Source organism: Parambassis ranga, chromosome 2 (genome assembly GCF_900634625.1).
Source record: "Parambassis ranga chromosome 2, fParRan2.1, whole genome shotgun sequence".
NCBI classification, from domain to species: domain Eukaryota; kingdom Metazoa; phylum Chordata; class Actinopteri; family Ambassidae; genus Parambassis; species Parambassis ranga.
The window spans coordinates 7,480,953-7,494,332 of record NC_041023.1 but is presented as its reverse complement, the minus strand read 5'-3'; the positions used below and the strand labels follow the sequence as shown (position 1 = coordinate 7,494,332).

General features: G+C 41.6%; 1 protein-coding gene across 1 annotated transcript in view; it reads right to left on the bottom strand.

Moving 5' to 3' along the window:
* Window positions 1–13,380, bottom strand: part of csmd3b (CUB and Sushi multiple domains 3b) — a 253,514-nt gene that overhangs the window by 7,919 nt on the left and 232,215 nt on the right. Inside the window, exons 56-64 of the mRNA XM_028431853.1 lie at window positions 10,583–10,756; window positions 9,670–9,855; window positions 9,330–9,503; window positions 6,756–6,938; window positions 6,087–6,263; window positions 4,761–4,940; window positions 3,718–3,891; window positions 3,368–3,541; window positions 674–747 (exon numbers count right to left, since the gene is read on the bottom strand). Of these exons, the coding sequence (XP_028287654.1) occupies window positions 674–747; window positions 3,368–3,541; window positions 3,718–3,891; window positions 4,761–4,940; window positions 6,087–6,263; window positions 6,756–6,938; window positions 9,330–9,503; window positions 9,670–9,855; window positions 10,583–10,756 (1,496 nt within the window). The remainder of the gene's footprint in view (window positions 1–673; window positions 748–3,367; window positions 3,542–3,717; window positions 3,892–4,760; window positions 4,941–6,086; window positions 6,264–6,755; window positions 6,939–9,329; window positions 9,504–9,669; window positions 9,856–10,582; window positions 10,757–13,380) is intronic.

The following is a 13,380-nucleotide window of genomic DNA, read 5'->3' as shown; positions in this document are numbered from 1 at the left end:
AGTGGACATAAGTGACTCAAGTCCAGTCGAGTGGTTGTTCTTTTATTTCCATGAACAATGTATCATAATAAACTGCAGTGCTGGGACTACAATAATATTGACTTATATTCGCCATCTATTTCCTGTTTAGGAATGAGGGGAAAAAAAGTCGCTCTGTGAAGTTACCAAATACAAAGGAAGGAAAACAAAACCACCTAAATTAGCTTTATATTTGTTGTGATCACAGATTCTCCAGAGTGAACATGCACAAAGTTTTTCAAAGTCTCTGGCAGATTTATTGTTCCAGAAATCTTGGAGGAGTTGCAACAGTTCTTTTGTGGATTTAGGCTGTTTCAGCTGCTTCTGTCTCATCATGTAATCCCAGACTGACTTGATTTTGAGATCAGGGCTCTGTGGGGGCCAGACCATCTGTTGCAGGACTCCTTGTTCTTCTAGTTACTGAATATAGTTCTCGATGACTCTAGCTGGCTGTCTGTTCTGTCTGCAATACCACCCGAGAGATGACTTCCGGGTGGTATTGCATGACTGCATCTTTCCTCTTTAGTCACCCTCTCTACTCTTTTTAATTTCTAATCCTCCTGGAGATGACTCCTATCAAATAAGCCACTACAAACCCTAAGTTCTGGGGTAAGACAGTAAATACAGAGTTAGTTTGTCAGTAAAGATATTTTACCTTGAAGCCATGGGTCCGATTTAAAGAGCCGTAGCGAGGTGTTCCCGGGTTATCACAGCTGGTTTTGGTTGGTTCTGAAAGAAAACAGCACAAGACTTTATGTAATTACATCCAAAATCTAGGAGAAAGATAAATTAGCAGCAGCATTATAAGTCCTCTCTCAAGTCTCCTCTCCTCTCCTCTGTTGTCATGGTAACAGGGTTATATATGCCATCAGGACAGCAGGGGGCAGTAGTACTTTATCAGAAAACGGAGCAGGGCCCACTCTACGGGTGTGAGTGTGTGAGAGAGAGATGGTGAGGTGCATGTGTGTGCAGCAGGGTCATCAGCATGTAGAGCACATCCTGACGCAGAGCTCGATTCAATACAGCTTCCGAAATGACAGATTCACTCTCCACTTCTCTCTCTCTCCCTATTCCTGTACCTCTCTATCTGCCCTCTCTCTCTCTCCCTGTTGTCTCTGTCTACCTCTCTCTCTCTTTTTATAACTCCCTTTTTTCTCTCTTTCTATCCTTCCGTGTCACTATCCCCCTCTCCCTGATCTGTCTTATTTAAAGAGCAGGCTGCTTTGGCTCAAAACTCATTCTGTTTAAGTCACATAGTAACACACAGCACACACACACTAACAAATCACCCACACTCAAGCTGCAACATTACACTCAGTTGGATCGTAGAAAGGACCCAAAGCAGAGCTGAGTATGTTTGTGTAAGAGTTTCATGGTATAAAACAGAAAGATGTGCAGCACACTCTCACTGTAATCACTTTCTTTCTCTGCAGTTACAGATTAAGTCTTTACATCACTGGTGCCACACTTCAAAGGCAGCCTTCCACTTTTAGATCGTCTATTTCACCAGGAACATTCAACTTTATAGCAGCCGTAAAAGTGCTGGATGTACGTCTTATCGAGCGCCGTCAGGGCCCGTCAGGTGTCTGCTCGCATTACACGAGCTCTCGTTTATTACAATTCGGCGCCATACTTGATGCCTCAGCACCTGCTCTGAATCAGACATGTGAAGTGCTGCTCTAAACATCACATGTGCTGCTGAACTGACCCAGCGGGACCATTTGTAGTGTGGGCTGCGTATCCCTTCTCATTTTCTTTCTAATCCCCGGACAGCAGCGTGTTTGAAGTTGGATGTGGATGCCTGCTACTGGGAGCTTTTTACTAAATACTGTAAGTTGCAGCGTGTACTGCTGTTGTCTCACTGATGAGAAAGCACTTCTGGTCTAATTTCTAGAAAATGGCTTCTTAGAATATTAAGACTTACAGCCAAACTACTCTCAGAACACTGGATAGCCTCCTTTCTGAGCTAAAGAATTCTGTTTTCATATCATATATCAGATATTACATTAAATAGTCATATATTTCTACATTGAACTTCAGAGGAGAAATGTACTGCGTGACACAGTAGGCCTCAAAAACACGTCAATGACCCATCTATGTGCGTGACATAGATTCCACCAGGTTATAGCAGCTAATATAATGGGCACAAAATGAGAAGCTGTGGCACATTAGTGGGTTATTGTACAACTGATGAGTGGCAAACACTAAAGCCTGCAATCATCATACACAGTTTTCAAAAGTTAGATAAAAGTTAGCGACTACTTAAATGCAGGACAGTGTCTATGACATTGATTCTGTCTCACGGTGAAAAACACAGCAGCTTTAGGAAGCCAATCTGGAGCTGTTACTTTCAGAGGACTCCTGTAAGTATGACCTCCTAGGACTGGCTTTCCATTAAGCAGAATGAGCTCAGATGAGCTCCCAGGCATCATTCATTATTATTCCAATAAGTCTGTGTAACTTTAACTTTAACAGAAGTTACTCTGCACAACAAACCCAAGAGGAAAGTAAAATGTGGTTGTCAACTCCATAATGGTGGGTCATTAACTGCCATGATCATAAGGCAGAGGGCCATCAGACAAACTGTAGAGCAAGCTCCCCCAGTTAGACACCAAATGAACTGACAGGGTAGAATATCTGCGGTGTCTGAATGCACAGTCATCTACAGCCAGGACAGTGGACGCATTAAACAAACATCACATTACTAAGCAGCCATTTTATCAAAAGATGTGCGGCAGCAGGGACAGCATCAAATAAATCACAAGTATTTTATACTGCACTTTGATATGAGATTTAAAAGAACATACTTATTTTACTAGCATGGCCTCTTGAGAATCTCATTGAGAAAGTTGGAGTCTCCAGTGGACCAACCAGCACTGCCTTCTAATTTGAACACAGACTTTGAAGTGGGTAAGACACCCCTGCCTGAGGGATAACGGGCCGTGCTCCAGCTCATGTGGGGAGAAATGATTGATGATAAAATCTTACTTTTGTATTTGGCAGAATTCATGATCTGTTTTTAATCATAATATTTTTTTAAAAATCAATAATTATAATTTAAGGTTCCTGTGGATTATATTTTATGTTTGGATGTAATGCTGCCATGCCTTAGCATGCAAAACTAACTGTAGCTAATGTTAGCTTGATGGCCCTACTGCCCCAGATCTACCGCATTGTTGTTTAGACTAAATGATCAGATGATCACTATATATACATAACATATAACTAGAACAGGTGAGGACCATGGCATGAAGCTTAGATCAATCAATAGAAACAGCCTCAGACTCACAAACTCTCATCCCAGGACCAATTAATTTTGTTGTTTATCATCTTTGTAAACATGACCTACCGATGCAGCGAGGCTGCGTTCCACTCCAGGTGCCATCACTTTCACAGAGTCTGGTAGCACTGCCAACCAGCATGAGAGGCGGGGCACAGCTGAAGGACACTTCTGACTGATAGATGAAACTTCGTCCCTCTCTGAAACCACCGATTGGAGTTCCGGGGTCACCACAAAACTTGGCTGCAGACACAGAGACACACGTTGAAACAAACAAAGTCTCATTTGTGGAGCTAAAATTTGCTGACACATTTTTTTTAGAGAAGGACAAATTTAGTTTAATATATGTTCTTGTGCCAAGTTAAAAGTGTGTGTGTGTGTGTGTGTGTGTGTGTGTGTGTGTGTGTGTGTGTGCTTACGTAAGCACTGTGGGAGCATGCCGCTCCAGGTGCCATTGGCCACACAGGTCAGGACAGCTGGGAATGAGAGCTCGTATCCAGGTGAGCAACTGTAGCTCACGCTGCTACCCCATTCGAAGTCACTGCCCTGCAGTACCCCATTACTGATGGCAGGGGGAGCTGAGCAGGTCACGGCTGAGGGGAGGGAGAGGGGGAGAGAAAGAATGAATAGGGAGAGAGAGAGTTTTTAGCAGCTGCAGGGGATGCTGCCTCAGTTTACATCAAGCCGGCTTGATTGGATGACTGATGTCAACCACTGTGAGAATGAATAATCATTTTATTACAATGACAGTTTAGAGGTGTGAAGAGGTGGATTTTCTTGTCTAGAAAAACAGTTGCATCCAGAGTTGTTTAAATTCAGTTCAGTTTGCATTCATCATGATTATGGTGCATTAGCAGCTGCAGTGGCTGTGCTGTGTGCAGGACTGATTTCATGCGATTTGTTTGTGTTTCTTGTTTTTCCTTCCAGATGCACCCAGTGCAAAGGAAACTAAATCTGCCCTGTCATTCCTAATGAGGTTCGAATTATACAAGTTATGTTTATGGCTCACTTACGAATACAATGTTTGATACTAATGCTCAAAATAAACCTGTTTAAAGAAACTTGTATGGGTAGTTGAACAGTATAATGGCTTTTTTTTGTAATAATGTGGTGGTGTTAGGGTTAGGGTGTCTAATCACCCCTAATACCATCTGGCTATTTTCTGCATATGGTATGCCGGCATAACTTTCACAATAAAAGCCCGGATCAGAAATGAAACGATGGTTTTTTTGATATACTTACAAGATGCACAGAGTTTGTATATAGTTGAATACATTAAATTTAAGGACCACTTCAAAATAAAAGGCTGCCTTCAATTATGTGTATTCCACAACCCACAAAACAGGCAACTGACATTTACATTCGATCTACTACATATACCTTACATGGGTTGCAAACTGATCTGTAAACGTTAGCATACCAGCATATTAAACACAGTTAAAGGCTTTGATTCCAAATGTACCTGTGCATAATGGCATGGTCCCGCTCCATGTCCCATTTTGTGTGCACATCCTCACAGGTGATCCATCCTCCTCCATCCTGTAACCCGGTTGGCACTGGAAGGAAACGTTCTGGCCAATGGTGAAGTCTTCTCCATAGCGAAGGCCACTAGCTGGTACACCTGGGTCCCCGCAGTTTATCACTACAACAAGGAAGATGAGAAGAAGGTTAGTGGATATATAATGAGGCAAAGATGAACATCACTGGTGCAGAATCCTCAAGCATTATAAGGACGAATCATAAAATCAGAATACAGGAGAGATGAGAACTGTGTAATCTATATCAATTTGTCTGCTTGTTTGTAAGTTTAATAAATATTTGTGGAGATCAATGTCGATACTGATTCCCTGACTGGACGATATGCTCTCATCACATTCCTTTAAAGTCTTCACTTCTCATAAATGAAACAACAGCAATATTAAAAATGTCCGAGGTTGTCCTGGGAGTCTTTTAAGGGGCATTAGGATTCCCCTGACTGTACTTTCAAGGCACTGTCCTTCATAGTCTAATAGGCAGTTTAAATGCTTTTAAACCCACCACAGCTACTGCCCTGCCTTCTAATACATATGCTGTAATCTACTGTAAAAGCCATTTCCTTTAAGTAAGGTATTCTAAAAAGGTCCTTTCTCTTCCAGAAACCTCATATTTAAGAATTTTGGTTTTCTCAGCATTTCTTTGTCCCTTCCTGCAGAATACATTAAAACTAATTTCTTTGCACAGTGAGTTAAAGTCATAAATGTCACTGCAAATTGAAAAACCATAATATAATATTAAAATGGTCTTCATGTGGCGTCAATGTGTTTTCAGAGGGATTTGTAAGGGACTATATAGGAAGATGAGCTTTCCATAGTAAACATGCTGCTCTGATTAACACTTCAACAACAGCTTTGGTCATATATAGCTTATGGGAACAGAATGTTATATTTCATAATTTACTCTTGGGAATTTAACCCACAGAGTTCAAAAAGCCAATTAGCTAAAGTAAACAACAATCAAGGTTATTCATGTCCCTCTATAAAGTCTCTAGTAAGAGCAGAAAGATTTGAGGCTCATTCCATTACCATCAGAACCGATACTGTCACAGACTAATAATTTAAAACTGGGCATAAAACAGCATCATAAAATGGTGGAAGGAAAAATGTATAATCTTACATTCAAGGCACAACAAAGAGTTAATGTTGTGGGTGGGGTGCTACACTCAGCATACAAACCTCTTAAGTTCACCTTTAAACTTGGCTTAGATTTCAGGGAACTTGTGGGGCATCATATGTCTACACAGGCCACTTACTGGTACAGTTGGGCTGTGCTCCTGACCAGGTCCCGTTGGCTTGACAGATCCTGGTGGTGGCGCCAGTGAGCAGGTAGCCGTCCATGCAGGAGTAAATGACAGAGTGAGAAAATGTTGTTCCATCCAAACGAAACACTCTGCCATTACTGGGAGTGCCCGGGTTACCACACTGGACCGCTATGAGAAAGACAAGAGGACATGAGAGAATGAGTCTCATCTCAATGACAATGACTTCACAAAAGGACAGTTGGGTTCACAATCAGTTCAAATATATGAGAGAATATTATCACCACTTTGCTGTGCTAGGAATCTGTAATGGGTTCTCTTCATAGCACTCAGACTCCAAAACAGACACAAAACAGTCATTTTACCTTGAAGATCACTAGAATTTCCTTGGTGTGGGAACATGTCTACAGACCAAAGTCACACAATGATACAAAACAACAGATTGAGTCAGTAGTAGACCAGCAAGTCCTGTGTTCTGCGAGGTAAAATGATTGTTTTTGTCGAGTTGGTGGCTTTGAATAGGGCACTAAAATGACTTCTGTCTGTGTTAACACCCTCATACATCCGTGCTTCAAAGCCACTGGATGATCCTTTAAAAGACACATAAGCAAATCCATGGCTGAGTAAGAGCTCTCTGGATGTGGAATAAAAGTATCATCCTACGTTTACAGAAGGGCTGCGTGCCCGACCAGGTCCCATTAGGGAAGCACATCCTCTCTGAAGAACCAATGAGATCATAGCCCTCCGAGCAGGTGAAGTAGACCTTGGAACGGATCCTGAAATCAGTTTGTTCCCTGGAACCATGGGAGGGAATGCCAGGATCACCACAAGAGCCAGCAGTGTCACCTACAGAGAGAGAGACAAGGAGACAGACGTAGACTCAGGTCAGTCAAAAGCATAGCTGCATATTTAACAAAGACAAAGGAATGTATTTAAAGCCCTTAAATGACTTTGACCCATATAATTAAAGATATTAAAAGGAAGGACAGGGGAAGAAAATCATCACATTACACTTTTATGGTTCTTAAGTATGAAATGACTTCATTAATAGACCTGGACTGCACACATATGTTGATGACGAGCATAGACTGTCTATAAACTACAAAAGCATCTTTGATGTCACCCATAGGTTTCTGAAAAGCCATTTCGAGTCCCTGTGGGAGGCTTCAACAGTTGCCATGTTGGCAGCATTATGTCCGCCTAACCTACTACAGCCAAAGAGGTGGAGCACAAGTGGAGGTGAGGCAATGCAAAGTTCTTAATATGATTAAAATGAGTGAGCTTTAATCACCCCTGCAGTCACCATCACAGTTTCTGCTGTAAATGCGGCCATTTTAACACAGTATTGTAAAGGGATCGACTAGAGGAGTCCGCCCCAAGAGGCCACAGGGAGAACTGCAGCTGGTGATACTCTGTGTGGGGCTTCATTTTTCAGTGCTGAAGGTTGCTGCTTGGTGACAAGGGGCATATGTTTGCCGTAAGATTGCCTGTGTGTGTGTATTAACGGGTAAGATGGTGACAGTGTGTGTGTGTGTGAGATCCTCACTCTGCCCTTGTAGAGCTGCCTGGTCAGCAAATTCTGTCTGACAGACAGAGTACACTCCTGGGAACACACACATTTGCACACACAAAAACACACATTGTCACACAAATGCCCTCATCTGGACTGATATATTGCTGCTGTAACATTTGTGGTCAGTGTTGCCTGTTTTATTAATGGCTCGGAATCAAGTGTGCAACAGGCTACACTGTTTGGTAAACTACAACTTGAAGTGTTTTCTAAATGTCACTGAGTGTTTTTGTGTGTTTTCCCTCATGCTTTTGACAAATAACCTGATTTCACATTGCCTCTGTTTGCACTACACTGCAAATATCTAGAGGCTTGTGCTGCTAATTTAAGCTTTCACATAGCACAGACACATAATGACATAACATCTTTTGTAATGCCTTGGGATTTTCCACTGTGTTTATTTAGATGTAAATAAATCCTACTCAACTGCTTTGTGGCATTTTTTTTGGGCTTTACAAGATGTAAGGAAATTATGGTCCATAATAAATTATATTTCTTTTGGAATGTTGGGAATAGTGTCATAATTTTTCTGTTTTTTACTAGAACACATGCGTTGAAAAATCACACACAAATGTACAAAACAATACAACCAAATACTATGGATAAAATGTGATTTGATGCATCATGTGTGATATATTAATGTGCCCTGAATTATCCTAAGAAATATTACATCAGACACACATGTGCCTGTCAGCTATTATTGAGAGGAATCATGGAGCTTTACGCTGCTGCTATGGGCTGGATGTTTGTATCTCTGTGGAGCTTGGGCACAGACCTGCCTGGCAAAAACAATGAATCACCTCTTCTTAAAGTATTACCCTCCCTCACCTGACGTCTCCCTCCAGGCAATCACTGTAAATAACAATGTATTCTTAGTCAACTTGTCTGGAATGTGTTTGTTACATAAGCGGCAGCTGGGAGCCTCTCAGGCTGGAGAGCCATAATCATGCCCCCAGCCAGCCAACAGAGACTCGTATAACATAGACAGTTTGTTTATACATGATGGTAGGTAAGGAGGCTTCGTGTCTGCAGAGACAATTCAGCTCAATAAGTGAGTGAGGTATGCACATACAGGGAAGTCAGCAGGAAGGAAATGTGCTTGTGTAAAGTACTTAAGAGAACAAAGACACACTACAATATTATCTGCAGGTCCACTCACCACAGGAAAGGAAATAAGCTAACGATTAGGATGAAATAGAAAATGGATGTTCAAATGATACGATTTAATGTCTAATGTTTGTCCTTCTGTTTATTTATTTACAATTTCTGTCAGAGTTAAATAAGGAGCCTCAGATGTTCACAAATAGCTGCCCAGTAGATCACCACAGGAGCACTGGTTAAGAACCCAGGATTGAGGTGAATGTGAGTTTAGAGTGAGGTTACGCTCCAGAGCCCTTTTAACAGACAGATAGTGATATATTCTCCTTTCACGCACCGACCCTTCCTCCTACATGTACATGCATTCTCCCCATTATCTCTCTAACTGGGTGCAAAGGGATCAAGAAAGCATGCCGGCAGGATGTAAAGGCATGAACTGCTCCACACTCCGGTGGGTCCACGTGTTTTTAGACATCCTGCCTTTCATCTACAACCTCTATCTATCCATCGTTCCTTCTGATAGGGCCAACATTGAAGTCTGTATATTCAATAGAGGTTAAAATGGTTACCAGAGCAGAAGGGCATGGGGGCACTCCACATCCCATTGAGCTGACAAGTCCTGGATGATTCTCCTTTCAGCTGTCTTCCGCCCAGACAGGAGTATCGAACCGTTGAACCAAATGTAAACTTATCTCCGCTCAGCACACCGTTAGGGGGAGAGCCGGGATGACCACAATCTACAACTACAGGTCCAGAAAGAAAGAGGGAGGGGAGTTAGGCAAAATACACAGCTGCAGTGATATGTGTCAACAGATAAAAATTCAGGAATAAAAAAAAACATATGTAGTAATAAAATATATAATATATGTTTTTATCAGAGGATAAAAACACATCTAGAACCATACTAACCAATGCATTCAGGTAGAGGTTTGTCCCATTGTCCAGTAGGCTGACAGGTCAGAACAGGCGATCCAAACAGGTAATATCCAGGGTTACAATCGTAGAAAACCACTGTGCCAAAGGTAAAGTTTCCGTGCTCTATTTTACTCTGCCGGATAGAGTTGGCCGGAATTCCTGGATCAGAGCAGTTGACCACTATACACAGAGACACACAGAGATGGACACACACAAACACAGAGAGGCAGAAAAGCATGTGTTATTTGGCATGAACCAGAGAGGGTCACTTCTCTCCGCCCTCGTTGTTTCCTGTTCTGTGAATTAGTGTAGGGAATTATAAGAAGGAAATGGTGAAACAGGAGGAAATGATCAGGGGTGCTGTTTAAAAGGGTTAAATGGCAAATTTGTCTGAACTGGATCCAGCACCCAAACAGGGTTACAGCTTGTTAGCAGAATGCTGAATTTTTAATTTTACTTAATTCACTGGCACTACATTCTGTAAACTGGGCAGAACGCCGGTAGCTTGTGTACAAACTCATGTGAGCAAAGCCATTCTTGTTGGTGGGGATGTTATTTGAACAATCAGGGCTTGAGATTTATGTGTTTCTGAAAAGCTAGTTTCATTTTTTTGACTGGAGCTAGGAAGGGGTTAAAGGGATGATCAGATACATCTTCCTCAAAACTATATTAAAAGTAGAAGAAAAGGTGTATTATCAAATAGGGACGTTACCTTTTCTTTTTGCAGATAAAAGGAGGATGAAGAGTTGAAAGTCAGAGGGAGAATGGAGGTGAAATGAACATGGCGGGGGTTAATAAGGATGGCTGCTAAGAGGGGAAAGGCAGTAAATAAAGATAGGTGCTGAGGTGGTTTCAAAATTAGGGATAAATAAGGTTAGGGGTGAATACACTTAACTTTTTTCCCCACCTTTACACGTTGGGGGCGGGTGGCTCCACTGGCGGTTGGCTTGGCACTGAGCACGTGCGGGCCCCTCCATTTCATAACCCCGGTTACAAACGAAGCTGACCACATCATTGAGGTTGAAACCATTTCCCACCGTGCGACCATATATGGGGCTTCCTGGATGGCCGCAGCTGATCGCTAAAGGAAAGAGAGAGTGTGAATCACAGACACGTGTGCTCGGATACAGATTTCCTATTACACTTATTATTAATCTACTTCAGTGGGCTTTGAAGGATAAGAGCAGCACTGTTATCATTTGCATATTAATATTGAATCCCATGAAAAAGACACAATACCTTGTTACTTAAGCACTAACAGTAGAGGTTGATTGGAGTAATTCAAGGGTGTTGCCTCAAATTTGTAGATGATATCATATGTCTATTAAAAATGACCCCCTCTACATTAGGCCACAGACTTATCAATCGCCCTATGTGTAGTGAATGGTCTGATAAAAGTCAAAAACAGAGACGGCTGTGATTTATCTGCTTCTGTATCCTGACTTAATAATGTCATATCCAGCACTGCTGTGTCAGCAGTCAATGCAACATAATTGCAGCTGACCACTGATGTGATTTAGATGCAGCTCTTATTTTGTAAATGCTTTTCATAAGCCATTGCCTTTTATTCTCATTAAATTGTAAAATCCAATCATTCTTTTTTTATATGAAAGCCACAAAAAAAACAGATATGATCTAAAGCCGACATGAACGTCTTAAGCTGTGTACTTCTCTGGCTAGAAAACCACAACAAGCACAAAATTTGGGCCAAACGTCTGTGCCTCTCCTGCAGTCATCATAAATATGGATGAGAATGTCAGACAACTAGAGAAGACATAGCTGGGATCGCAATTTGGGGTCATTATTTTGGGATTATTAAGTCTTCTGTGCTGTAGTGTTGCGTGTCTACTGTTTGCCATGTGCGCCACAATTATTCATCATGTTAGCTGCATTCCCTGTGTGTTTTTTTTTAGGGTTTGCAAGCAGACAGTTTACAGTTACTGCCAAAAGCTCTCTCATCTGCCTCTCAAACTGTCCAGCCTTAAATTTATTGAGGAGGAAGAGAGAAGAGGAGGAGAAGGTGATGAGAGCAGGCAAGAGAGAGAGAGAGAGAGAGAGATGCTGGAACCAAAGACCTTGATAGGTAAGAATCAGAAGTTTGTTTGCATGCCTAAGATACAAATTTATCTGACACCATTAGCATGCCCTGCAGCTACACACACACACACACACACACACACATATTCTCATCATCATTCTGCATTTGTGTCTCCAAACAAGAGCCTCTCATCTCCATAATTACAGTATAATTTGGCTGTAAAATGATTTCCCTCAATAACTCGTGCATGAATAACCTCAATAAAAACAGAACAGCACAAAAACACTCCCCGATACACACAATGGCTGCATGTCCACCCAACACTCGCACTCATACACCTGTACTGATCGCTGCCTTTTTGTCTTTACGAGTCATAATCAAGAACAACACAAAAAAAAAAAAAGCTCCTTCACTTCGACACCACCTCTGTCTCTTAAACCTGGTTCTAATTTAGGGAACAAACAGGCTGTCTCTTTGGGGAAAAGGTGCCTGTAATTGGCTTCATCATCACCACTTTAACCGTGCCCTGTGTGAAAACATTCAGGACGCTCACAGCGAGCCAGCAAATTTAGAAGATTTTCACAGTAGCCTGGACACGTCAGAGCCTTCTGTTTTATCCTCAAGCCCGGCTATTTATCTCGTTCAGACCGTGCTGGCAGTGCTGGCCCTCTGGTCCTTTATATAAGACTGCTGGTGTGAATCTGCTGCAGATCCTCAGGATTATTGGATTTCTCAAATGCAAAGGTCACGTCAGCTGGAGTGAAGAAATCACTCTCTGAAATGTCTATCCGAAATGACTTCATTTCCTTTTTTTTTAAGAGTTTGAACTTAAAAACTTAGAGTTGTTGTTAGCATGAGGTGTATTCTGCCCCAAGCGTGCAATTACGAAGCACCCTGCCCTGATGTGCAATAAATTGAGGTTTAAATTTAAATTGTGGGGCTAACATAGTAAATCCTCCACTTTCATTACAAACAGGGTGCAAAAACAATTACAAAATAGTTCAATAATTACACTGCACAAACACACATAAACACACAGAAACCCCAAAGGATGCTTTCCAGTTAGTTTTCCCTGAATTCTTATTTTTATTATCACTGAACCACAACAAACCTATGACTGCAGGGGTTTTTTAATGATGTGCTAGATCCCATCATATCCAAGGCTACACTCATTATTTAGTTATTTTCCATTGACTCTGCCTAGCTGTAAAGGACACATTCGTCAATGACCATCAATGTGTTTTTATTCTATTTTCAAGGCGGCTAAACTTGTCTTTGAGCTATTCTTCTCCCTTGTTAATACTGAAAAACCTTGTTAAACTTCAAACCAAAAAGAACGATTGGATTTTATGTCTATAAGCACATTTCGCTGGTACCAAGTCTTCACTTCAGACTTTCTGCAGCACATTACAAACTCTGGATCACATAGAAGATCTTGATTTGTCAAACTCAGATCCCTTTTCATTGCTATGCCTCCAAAATGATTTGTATGATATCGATTCATGTTTCTCTGTTACAGAGCAGCAGCAATCAGCAGAGTGTGTCAAAGTTTTGATGTCTTCCTTTTCACACTGAACAGAAACCATCAGACTTTTATCTCTAGTGGGAGTGGAACACCTGACATTCAGTCCTGGATCATGTGACTGCAGAAGTCACAGGTGTGTTTG